Source organism: Staurois parvus, unplaced genomic scaffold (assembly GCF_062004578.1).
Source record: "Staurois parvus isolate SC_StPar_1 unplaced genomic scaffold, SC_StPar_1.0 ptg000860l, whole genome shotgun sequence".
NCBI lineage: Eukaryota > Metazoa > Chordata > Amphibia > Anura > Ranidae > Staurois > Staurois parvus.
This window is the reverse complement of record NW_028318656.1, coordinates 3,503,270-3,515,792: the sequence shown is the minus strand read 5'-3', so window position 1 is coordinate 3,515,792 and position 12,523 is coordinate 3,503,270. Positions and strand designations below refer to the sequence as shown.

Below are 12,523 nucleotides of genomic sequence, written 5' to 3'. Positions count from 1 at the left end.
GAGCTCGGATGTGATGGAAGGACTTCTGATGTAGTGGGAGGACCTCTGATGTGAAGGGAGGACCTCTGATGTGAGGGAGAGACGTCTAATATGCTGGGAGAACTTCTGATGTGACAGGGAGACCTCTGATGATATGGGAGAACCACTGATGTGATGACCACTGATGTTATGGGAGGACCTCTTGTTTTATGGGGAGACATCTGATGGTATGGGAGGACCTCTGATTTGACAGGGGGACCTCTGATGTAATGGGAGGACCTCTGATGTGAGGGGGAGACCTGTAATGTGCTCGGAGGACCTCTGATGTGAGAGGGAGACCTCTGATGATATGGGAGAACCTCTGATGTGATGACCACTGATGTTATGGGAGGACCTCTTGTTTTATGGGGAGACCTCTGATGGTATGGGAGGACCTCTGATTTGACAGGGGGACCTCTGATGTGATGGGAGGACCTCTGATGTGATGGGAGGACCTCTGATGTGATGGGAGTCCCTCTGATGTGACGAGAAGACCTCTGATGTGATGGGAAAACCTCTGATGTTATGAAAGAACCTCTGATGTGATGGGGAGAACTCTGATGTCTTGGGAGGACCTCTGATTTGACGGGAAGACCTCTGATGTGAATGGGTGACCTCTGATGTGATGGGAGGACCTTTGATGTGATGGGCAGACCTCTGATGTTTTGGAAGGACCTCTGATTTGACGGGGAGACCTCTGATGTGATGTGAGGACCTCTGATAAGATGGAGAGACCTCTGATGTGATGAGAGAACCTCTGATGTGACGGGGAAGACCTCTGATGTGATGGGAGAACCTCTGATGTGATGAAAGGACCTCTGATGTGACAGGGAGACCTCTGATGTGATGGGAGGATCTCTGATTTGACGGAGAGACCTCTGATGTGAATGGGTGACCTCTAATATGATGGAGGGACCTCTGATGTAATGGGAGGACCTCCAATATAATGGGGAGACATCTGACATGATGGAAGGAACTCTGATGTGAGGGGGGCACCTCTGATATAATGGGGGAAACTCTGATTTAAATGGGAGGACCTCTGATGTGATGGGAGGACCTCTGATGTGATGGGAGAACCTCTGATGTGATGGGAGACCTGGGATGTGATGGAAGGACCTCTCATGTGATGGGAGGACCTAAGATGTTATGAGGGGATCTCTGATGTAATGGAAGGACCTCTGTTGTGAAGGATGGCTTCTGACATGAAGTTAATTTCATCAAGATGGTTGTGTGCATGGGCTCATGTTTCCTATGGATAAGTAACATTTATGTTTTTTACATTTTAGACTTGGATTCCTCCAGATTCTGCAAACCTTTAAAGGAATATGTGACTGAAAAGAAGGTAGAAGTCACAGATTTAGACCATCACCATGACCCATATCTGAAATATCAGCTTTGGGTAGTCTAGCCATATACAGTGGGGATCGAAGGTTTGGGCACCCCAGCTAAAAATTTGTATTAATGTGCATAAAGAAGCCAAGGAAAGATGGACAAATCTCAGATTACAGATTAGACATTCTTATAATATGTCAACAAAAGTTAGATTTTATTTCCATCATTTACACTTTCAAAATAACAGAAAACAAAAAAATGGCGTCTGCAAAAGTTTGGGCACCCTGCAGAATTTATAGCATGCACTGCCCCCTTTGCCAAGCTGAGACCTGCCAGTGTCATGGATTGTTCTCAATCATCGTCTGGGAAGACCAGGTGATGTCAATCTCAAAGGTTTTAAATGCCCAGACTCATCTGACCTTGCCCCAACAATCAGCACCATGGGTTCTTCTAAGCAGTTGTCTAGAAAACTGAAACTGAAAATAGTTGACGCTCACAAAGCTGGAGAAGGCTATAAGAAGATAGCAAAGCGTTTTCAGATGTCAATATCCTCTGTTCGGAATGTAATTAAGAAATGGCAGTCATCAGGTACAGTGGAAGTTAAAGCAAGATCTGGAAGACCAAGAAAAATATCAGACAGAACAGCTCGCAAGATTGTGAGAAAAACAATTCAAAACCCACGTTTGACTGCACGATCCCTCCAGAAAGATCTGGCAGACACTGGAGTTGTGGTACACTATTCCACTATAAAGAGATACTTGTACAAATATGGTCTTCATGGAAGAGTCATCAGAAGAAAACCTCTTCTACGTCCTCACCACAAAAATCATTGTTTGAACTTTGCAAATGAACATATAGACAAGCCTGATGCATTTTGGAAACAGGTTCTGTGGACCGATGAGGTTAAAATTGAACTTTTTGGCCGGAATGAGCAAAGGTACGTTTGGAGAAGAAGGGGCACAGAATTTAATGAAAAGAACCTCTGTCCAACTGTTAAGCATGGGGTTGGATCAATCATGCTTTGGGGTTGTGTTGCAGCCAGTGGCACAGGGAACATCTCACGAGTAGAACGAAAAATGAATTCAATAAAATTTCAGCAAATTTTGGATGGTAACTTGATGCCATCTGTGAAAAAGCTGAAGTTAAAGAGAGGATGGCTTCTACAAATGGATAATGATCCTAAACACACCTCGAAATCCATGGGGGATTACATCAAGAGGCATAAACTGAAGGTTTTGCCATGGCCTTCACAATCTCCTGACCTCAACATAATTGAAAATCTATGGATAGACCTTAAAAGAGCAGTGCGTGACAGACAGCCCAGAAATCTCAAAGAACTGGAAGACTTTTGTAAGGAAGAATGGGCAAAAATACCTCAAACAAGAATTGAAAGACTCTTGGCTGGCTACAAAAAGCGTTTACAAGCTGTGATACTTGCCAAAGGGGGCAGTACAAGATATTAACTCTGCAGGGTGCCCAAACTTTTGCAGACGCCATTTTTTTGTTTTCTGTTATTTTGAAAGTGTAAATGATGGAAATAAAATCTAACTTTTGTTGACATATTATAAGAATGTCTAATCTGTAATTTGATGCCTTTTGGAGATTCTTCCATCTTTCCTTGGCCTCTTTATGCACATTAATACAAATTTTTAGCTGGGGTGCCCAAACTTTCGATCCCCACTGTATACCAAAAGCTGTAGAGGTTTTATAATGAACATACGTCTTACTGTTGTTTGATAGCGTATGTGAAGAAGCAGACATGTTCTCATGAACAAAAAATCACCAAGAGCACCAGGAGTGAGGAAAATCATCTTCTCTTATTAGGATAGACAGAAGACTTGTATTTAGTGGAATGCTTGCTTTAATAACAGCTCTTTATAACCTCCATCACACAGTCACTAAGCATTATATACAAGTTTACCCAACATGAAAAGACTTGTCTCGTTCAGAAACATATATGGAAAAGTGCCCAGACAATGACAGGAGTGAAGAGTTTGAACGTTGCGTTGAACCTTTTTGTATTCATTAAACCTCATTGCCAGCTCTTTTTGGCCATTTCAGGCTCAGAAAAGATACAGAAAGTATACTGCATAGGGAGTATAGTGTGCATAGAAAAATGTTTTATTTCCATGATACTGTGATGCTTAATATATTTATGTCTAGATCTAAGATCTAGAACTCATGGAGACAAAACCTTTGAGCAAGTTACTGAACTGCCGTTTTGTAGAAGAATAGATTTTGCAGAGTTGGTTTGTGAAGCTAAGAAGAAAGTTACAGGTCTTGCCACAATAGTTATCATCCCTGCTACAAGTCTGTCCCACACCTCCAGCTAAAAGGAACATGCTTCATCTCAGGTCAATAAATAGACGTTACACAATGACAATTGTTACTCCAGATATCTCCGTGCGTTTTAAAAGGGTTGCAAGGGAAAGATATAAAAAACACTCTTAGGAGGGTCAAGATTGGAATTTATATATTACAGCCCGCTTTTCTCTGTGATAACACAGCTCACCACACTTGCCAATCACTGGCCTCATATCCGGCTAGCCTTGAGGGCAAACACAAGAATAAATGGGGTGCTGGATTTGGATTTTCTAAGGGTCACTAAAATAGTCACTGGCCTCACTGGCTTCAGTTTGGCAGCACTCCACAAAACGGGACCACCCTCAGGAAAAAGGGAAAGGACCCAGAGTTGAGAATCCACACACGTTCCATCTAATGAGAGCACCAAACAAATGTCCAAGAGTCCAAGGTAATTTATTGATAAAATCGATTCAAAGCAGAACAGAAACAATGCATTTCGGGGGCCAAACATGCTACCCTTTCATCAGGGCTTAAGAATTCTGGCTGTGTTTAACCACTTCTCGCCCAGCCATGTATGTACATTGCTCTCCAGTTATGGGAGGATTTCCAAGGATGCTCCTGGGACATGCAGCACAATCCTGTGACCACTGTGTCTGGTGGACACACAGTGCTTGTTACCAGGCCACTGTCATTGGCCCAGGTACCATGTGATTGCTATGACTAATCACATGACAAGTAAACACAACTGTCATGGATGGCTTTCATTCTTGAAACTTACAATTGCAATTTCTGTGATCAGTCACAGTGATCCCACGGTACAGGGCCATCCACAGCAACCCTGTACCATGTGATAGCTGTAGCCAATCACAATAGCAAACAATGAGTCATGAATGGGCAGCACAGTGGCTAAATGGTTAGCACTTCCACCTGGCAGTACTAGGGTCATTGGTTCAAATCCCAACCACGGCACCACCTGCCTGGAGCTTCCAAGTTCTCTCTGTGCATGTGTGGGTATCCTTTAGGTACTCCAGTTTCCTCCCACACTCCAAAGACATGCTGGTAGGTCAATTGGCTACTGTCTAAATTGGCCAATGTATAAATGTGAGTTAGGGACCTTAGATTGTACGCCCCTTGAGGGTTAGGGACTGGCGCTATACAAGTACCTGTAATAAAATAATGAATGAAAGCCATTCATGACAGTTAAAATTATTGCTTTTTTTAGTGATCGTCATAAAAAATAAAAACAGATCACCTTCCCAGAGTAGTACAGTTACACTGCACTGCTCTAGTGAAAAAAAGATTTTGAAAACAAATTGTAAAAAGAAAAAAAATTATAATTTTGTTTACATACTGTCACCAGTCAGTGTCTCAGATCACCGCCACACACTCGCAGTGGACTCAGGTGAGCTAAATAAAACAGTGTTTTACTGCTTGAAGGGTTTCAGGAGGACAAGTCATGCCAGTGTTAGCGAATGCGCCCTGGTAAAGGGATAGTATGTTCGGCCCCCGAAACGCATTGGCTCTATTCTGCGATCAAATTTGTATCAATAAATTACCTTGGACTCTTGGACATTTGTTCGGTGTTCTCGTTGCAGTGATTTAGGGGTCAGATTTAGGGAGAGAGAAGGGAGAGCTACAGAAAAGCTAATGTAGAATATTGTGTAGCTTCTAGGAGTGAAAGCCATTAAAAATATCTGTTTCTGCCAGGGCTCCTCTTTGCTTCCTGTTCACTCCTGGCATTACATTGACACACAGTCTCAGATAAGATCATAAGATCAGAGAAGATCATGAGTTAAAAGTGTATTCCTCTTAAAATGACCCTTTTAATGCAAATTTGTGCTTTGTCCATGAAGGCAAATTCCCCTCTGCCCTTTGATGCTCTCAACCGGGACACATACTTTTCCATCACTCCATCCACCAGAAGCAAAACTAATGTCCAATATGGTTCTTTGTTATGGTGATTGGCCCAGTACTGTCCTATGGGTTTAGGTAGTCTTCAAATTGGTGTAAGCTTGGACTAAAGCCATTTAGAGCTTACACAGCGTTTATTCCCCTTGTTTACAGCAGCTTAACAGAGTGGTGGGGGTGCAAAGCAATGGTAGGGGGACAGTAAAGAGACTCTGTTACATGAAAAAATCAAGGTGAAATGTCCCTGTAATTGAAGTGCATTATACTTTCCTCCTCACTGGTCAGTGCCTCCTACCTTTGCTGTGTTCCAGTGTCACAGCCTCTGTAAAACCCTTTGGCAATCAATTGTAATCCTTTCCAGGTTAGTTAGATAGGCTGTTTGTGTTTTTTTCTTTTTTTAGACAGAGGCTGAGTAGCAGCCTGGGATGAGTCAGCCTGGGAGTGAGGCAGGAGTTCACTTCAGGACAGGCTGGGAGGCTCTAACAGGGCAGGGCTTCTGGAGCCCTCCCACCCTTCCAGAAACTTAAGAGCACTTTCTGGAAGAGGGGTTGAGGAGGTTTGCAGGAGGCCCAGATCTGCATGTTTTGCATGTTTGAGGGACCTCTAAGGGATTTCCGGCAAGAAGAATCGCGACCGGGAACGCGCATGCGCATAGGAATTTCCGCAGAAGAATTGCTGGTTGTGTGCATGCGCGCAGGAACGTGCGATCGCGCATACGCACGGCGAAGATTGGCGCCAGATGGCCCATTTAAGGAGTGCCTCTGCTCAGGTTCAGTGCTGACTGGTCTTCAGCTCCCCCCGTTTCCTGCTAGTTTTTGTTTGATTCCTCCGTTACCAATCCGGCTTGTTCCTGACTCGACTTCGATTACTCTCCTGCTACCAGTTCCTGACTTCAGCTCTGCTCCTGACCTTGGCTTTTTCTTCTGATTCTGTACCACGCTGCCCGAATGTTGATGACCCTGGCTATCCTATGACTCTGCTCCAGTCTCTTGTCCTCACTACCTACCTAGCTCTGCTGCACGTCTGGAAATCCACAGAACCTGCTTTGTCTATTATTATGGTGGGCAAATCAGAGGATCATCCTCCTTCTAAGGTCATCATCTGCAAGAGCTGCAAGCAACAACCACTGGTGCTCTTGTCCCCCTCGTCCCTAGACTCCCTCTGTTCCAACATCAGCGGGGTCAGGGCTAGTGACACAAGTGAGGCCGACCTCGTCAATTCAGTCTCCTATCAGGTACGTGACAGGACCTTAACCAATCCCCTGGCAGGAGGTTGGGCATGATGACCGAGGCAATTCTTAGAAGCAGCAGAGCCTGTGTATCGGGTGTAAGATGGACTGAGGAGGAATGGAGTGTGGAGCCTGGGAGGGGGCTCTTAGAAGGAGGGGGGCCTACCTACAGGCTGGTGTTAGAACAAGGATCTTCACTATACCACTGTCTCCCGGGGAGGACATCCTGAGCAGCACGGAAGGAGCCGGCCCAGGGAAAGGCCTGAAGGCAGCCAACAACCCACCAAGCTGACAGGAAAGGATGGTGTGAGTACTCTTACACCACCTGGGCCAAAAACAGAGAGAGGGAGGTCAGGTGGAAAACCCAACTAGCTTCTCATCTGGGACTGCTTATTTTAATTTGGCAGCTTCTGGGCCCCCTTGCCCAGGGATATCCTCAGGCAGCTAGCTGAAGAGGAGGATTCATTTGGGGTCTGAAGTGGTATTCCAGAGAGCCTTTCTCAACCAGTTAACCTCAAAGAAAACTGTAGCAGTAGACGTTTAAGGGCATATAGTAATTGGTACCAAAATAAATGATTTCATAAAACCATAAAAGTTTATTGAGCACATATTACAAACATGTATAGCACCATGCCCATGCTTTCATATAGCATTCACAAATCATTTTCCATTTCATAATCCACATCAGCTCAATGCATCTCGAATGTTCAAACATCTTCATCAGGGAAATATGTGAACAATGTCCGTATAGTAGAACCCGATCCCAAAAAATTACAATTTTATTGCTGGAAGTCTGCTGAAACAAGACAGATAGCCTTTCCAAAGATGGGCAGCCAGTGAACAAAACAGATCAACAGTGATGGGAGTTGCTGGAGGGACCTGCTGGTTTATTATGTAGTACTGATTATTTGAACTATTCATGTTGAGACCTGGTGGAATACCTAGAATTGGTAGAACTTCCCTTTTGGGTGATTTCATTGAACTTAGGACCAAAATATCTTTGCTAGGATATACACCTGTGGCGTCCCTTGCATAAAGATCAAGTATTCTTCGGCTGTTGTGTTTTGTTCCTTGGCTACCCCTCTCTGTAACGAATCAGTCTTGTTTCATCAAACTGTATAAAATTTTGATTTTGTGGGATTGGGTTCTACTTTACGTACATTGTTCACATGTGCTCCAGATGAAGATTTTTGAAGATTTTTTGAAATTCGTTGACCTGACATATAAATTATGAAATGGAAAAGATTTGTGAACCCTATGTGAAAGCATTGGGCATGTTGCTACACGTTTTTAATATGTGTACAATAAAGTTTATAGTTTTATGAAATTTTTTTTGGTGCCAATTACTATATGCCCTTAAAAGTCCACTGCTACAAATTTCTTTGAGGTTTACATGCATCATCTAGGATGTGGGCATATAGGACACAGAACCTCTGTTTAGTTTCTGTGTACCACTCTCAACCAGGGTTCCTCCAGAGGTTTCTAGGGGTTCTTTGGGCTATGGAAAATTGACCTTTCATTTTTTGGTGCCCGCATAGTTCCAAGACCATTTCCACTTGGCAAAGCCAGTGTGCCTGACTCTAATTATCACTTTAGTTGTGGCATTCTAATAACCACTGATATGAGGGGCATTTTTGCTTTTTTTCCCCCCAATGAATTGGTTTTGGTAAGGGTTTCCCAAAATCTGAAAATTATCATAGGGGTTCCTCTGTGGTAAAAAGGTTGAGAAAGGCTTTTCTGACTCATATGTCGCTACATGCCTTCTACGTATATAGAATTTTGTTTTTGTTAGTCAGAGGCTTGTTAGAAACCTGGGATGAGTCAGCCTGGGAGTGAGGCAGTGAGGTTAACTCAGGGCAGGCTGGGGGGCTCTAGAGTTCAAGGCTGCTGGAGCCCTCCCATCCTTCTAGAAACTGCTGTACCTTTCTAGAAGAAGGGCAGAGAAAGGAAAGAGGCCTGGATTTGCATGTTTGAGGGATCTTGGCCAATCTGCAGGCAGGAGGCTTGGCATGGAGGAGGTTCACCAAAGGGAACTCAATGCTCCTCACTAAGGCTGTTGTTGATTTTTGTCCACATTTTTGTACATTTTGTTGCTAAGAAGTTCTACAGTTCGTTGGTCATCCCACATATCCGTAGACCCCATCCAAGTTGTTATCCACTAATCAAAACAACAAAAACAAGCTCAAGGACTGTTTTGCTGACTCTGTGTGAAAGTGTTGAAAATGCATGTTGTCTGGCTGTGTAGAACTTATGGGGGCCCAGCAAAAATCCAAAGGCCCTCAAGGGGGTAGCTCTACAAGTCTAATGCCAAAGAGTCTTTATAAACAAAAAATAAAAGTCAAACCACCACTAAATGGACCACCACAGAGAATCCGATATAAACACCAAATTTCTGTTATATAATTTAATTAGATAATTTGGTTTTTATATTGTATTTTCTGTGGTAGTCCATTTAGCGGTGGTCTGACATTTTTTATTTTTGGCTAATATAGTTTTGAGTCACAGAGGGCTTCAGATTATTAAATTAAAAAAAGGGGTTTGTAGGCCCTTCCAGACAGGGGCGGACTGAACATTTGGAAACTCGGGCACTGCCCAAGGGCCTGGGGTCAGTAGGGGGCCCCATGAGATGCCCCTGGTACCTTTTTCATAGACTTTTTTGAATTTGGGCAAGAATACAGGGGCCCCATGATCCCCTATTGCCCGGGGGGCCCCATGAGTTGTCAGTCCGCCCCTGCTTCCAGATATTCTTGATTGTGCCAAAGAGTCTTACAGAGGCTGTAGCTCTGGGATGGAGGGACGTTAGGGGTTCCTGGAGATGTGGTTCTAAAAGCTCTACTGTTGCAGGGACCTTTCATTTAGATTTTTGGTCTACAGGGGCAAAGCACAGGTTTGCTTTAGGGATTAACATAAGCAATATCTACGCTAGTTTGTAGCGTTTTTTTTGTATGCCTTTAATGAATGGTTATTTGTATGTACATTAGGATTGGAAACAGAGATGGGCAGCTGGCTTCTCCAACAATTGTACAACTACAAGCATCACCCTTGGAAGGCTCAACACAGTACTGCCTGGAATTCCACAACAGCTAACCAGCCGCAAGTTGCCCAAGTCAGCTGCAAGGTTTGTGACTGCATAGAAAGACTCAACATTATTGCACAACAGGTTATATTCATTTCCATGAGACCACAAAATATATTTTGTGGTGGTGTGTCTGTAGCACGTTGATGATTTGGAAAGAGAGATCCATACATCCCCACAACTTTCTGCTTTTGTATAGTGGTTATGCCAGAAAAAAATAACATAAAAAAGAAGCTTCACTTTCAAGTAATAAAAGAAAATAAAAGTTGTTTTCAGCTTTAAATGTGCATACAGCTCTAAAATTCCATGCCATATTGAAGACCAATGTATAGATTTAGATTTAATGTTGTATGCCACGTGGATGTTGGCATTCTCTGTCCCTTCTTAAAAAGTGCAGCCTCTGCCCATTTGCTGAGATCTGATATATCCAGGTCCTTAATAGTCAAATATCCCGTATGATCCTTCATTTTTGTTTAATTTATCCTTCACTTCTCAACCACTGAGAGATGATTACCTCTCAAAAGTCTCTATCCTGCCTCACTTTCCACCCCTTCAGTTGTGTCTGGACCACATCAGAAGAAGCAAGCCAAAACATCAGAAGAAGCAATCCTCTAAAAACAGATTCAGGTACCACCTATACATCTCACCAGTGATTCATGTCAAAGGATTGATGGCATCCAACTTTCCATGAACAGTCTACTAACATTGCCATCCTATGTAACACAGTTCTTATCTTGTGTCCTTCTAAAAAGGTGGTGATGAAGGTGAGAAGCCTTTGCGTTAAGGCACTGGCGTTTAAAGCATAAGCTTTGAAGTCTTAGAAATTCAAGCCAGGATTTAATTGTGCCTCATATGCTGAAATACAGTGTTGAAGAAGTGAGCAGAACCCACCAGTCCTGGTGGGATACATAGACATCGCTGAGCTTTTAAAAAACAGACTTGGCTGCTGGATTTACAAAGACAGCACGTGCTGAACCTTCTGCCAGCCGAAGCAGTAGACGTAAAACACCGAGATCACTTTCAGGTAAGTGGCTGATGGTCAGCTTCCAAACAGATTTTCTTAATTTGTGTAGAAACAAAATTTTAGATCCACCAGGATCTACCTCTCAAGCACCTGCAGTGAGCCAAGAGGTGCTGAAGATCGGCAGCATGGACTTTCCTCAGGAGTAATAAATAAATAAATATGTAAATCCCATAAATACAAAGTCTTGACTTCTTTTTACTGCTGAGGTCTCATCTCCAGGCAGATCGAAGCTGAGGAAGGATAGTGGAGGGATCCCCGCTATCTGCTCTTTATTCAGTTGGAAGCAAAGCCTGGCTTTAGGGGTTAATGTGCATGGGTGGAGAGATCTAGGGAGGTTAGTGTCACTCATGGGTAGGGGAAAGCTGACGCCTTTGGCTGCTTGAAGACAGAGAGATGTGGGTGGTGGAAGATGGAAGAGCCTTGGGCTGCTGACACCTGGGAAAAAAAAACAAAAAAATGGGTGTTATCAGTGGTAGCATCAGGATGCCATGCTTTAGGAGATCTGTTATCTTTTATTTTTTTAGCTTGAGGACCACCAAAAGCATTTCTCAAAAAAAAACATTAATAAAAATGTTAGAGAAGAACTCCAGGAAATTTTGCTTTCCCTTTCCTGTCCATGGGAGAAGGAAAGGAACATTTCCTGGAGGGCCCACACTGCATTGGTTAACTGCTCGTTTTTGTCTAGGGGATGGAGAGTGGAGATATACTCACCTATTTCGCCAATCCTCCCAGCACAAGACCATTCCCTGTTGCTCCCCTGACCCCCTCTCCTCCCCCCTGGGCAGACTAGCGGCCTTGGGTGTTCGACTGTTCCTGATGCCATCATGACCATAGATCAGCTCTAGGTGGTGGTGGACTGTTCCTGGTGCCATCATGACCATAGATCAGCTCTAGGTGGTGGCGGACTGTTCCTGGTTCCATCATGACCATAGATCAGCTCTAGGTGGTGGTGGACTGTTCCTGGTGCCATCACGACCATAGATCAGCTCTAGGTGGTGGTGGACTGTTCCTGGTGCCATCATGACCATAGATCAGCTCTAGGTGGTGGTGGACTGTTCCTGGTGCCATCACGACCATAGATCAGCTCTAGGTGTCAGAACAGCAGGAACATTCCACTGCTGGATGTAGGGGAGCTTTGTTTTCTGGAGGATCAAAGGATCGGGTGCGTATAGGCTCACCCCAAGACAAAACAAGCAGTTAACCCATGCACAGTCCCACTGCATGAGAAAAAAAACAATTTTGCCCCGAGTTCTGCTTTAAACATTTTTAATTAGGCAACCTTTACTTGACCTCATCCAAAAACTGAACATAAAATGACAGTCTAATGTGTTTATTATCCATTGAGACTGGTGAATTAAAGCTGAAGGTTAGTCAGAAAAAAACATTTAGTGGGCTAACCAAAAAAGAAGAGAGGGAGAAATACTCTCAATATGTAGGGGACTTTTAAGTCACTGTACTAATGCACAACAGAAAAACAAATACAATAAAACAATCATTTTTATTCATTCACATAAAAATGGTGGACAATGACATAACCACCAATGTAAAATTCATACATAGTACACAGAAACTCTCATTAAACCATACAAAGTTATGATTAATATCATGTCCTGTTGTTAGCTTACGCATTTCG

General features: G+C 43.5%; 1 protein-coding gene across 2 annotated transcripts in view; it reads right to left on the bottom strand.

Moving 5' to 3' along the window:
- Window positions 1-3,148: 3,148 nt before the first annotated feature.
- The window catches only part of KIF3C (kinesin family member 3C), a 136,218-nt gene continuing 126,843 nt past the window's right edge, over window positions 3,149-12,523 (bottom strand). For both annotated transcript variants that reach the window (XM_089655661.1, XM_089655662.1), the window contains exon 8: window positions 3,149-11,325. In XM_089655661.1, the coding sequence (XP_089511787.1) occupies window positions 11,232-11,325 (94 nt within the window). In that variant the 3' untranslated portion in view covers window positions 3,149-11,231. The remainder of the gene's footprint in view (window positions 11,326-12,523) is intronic.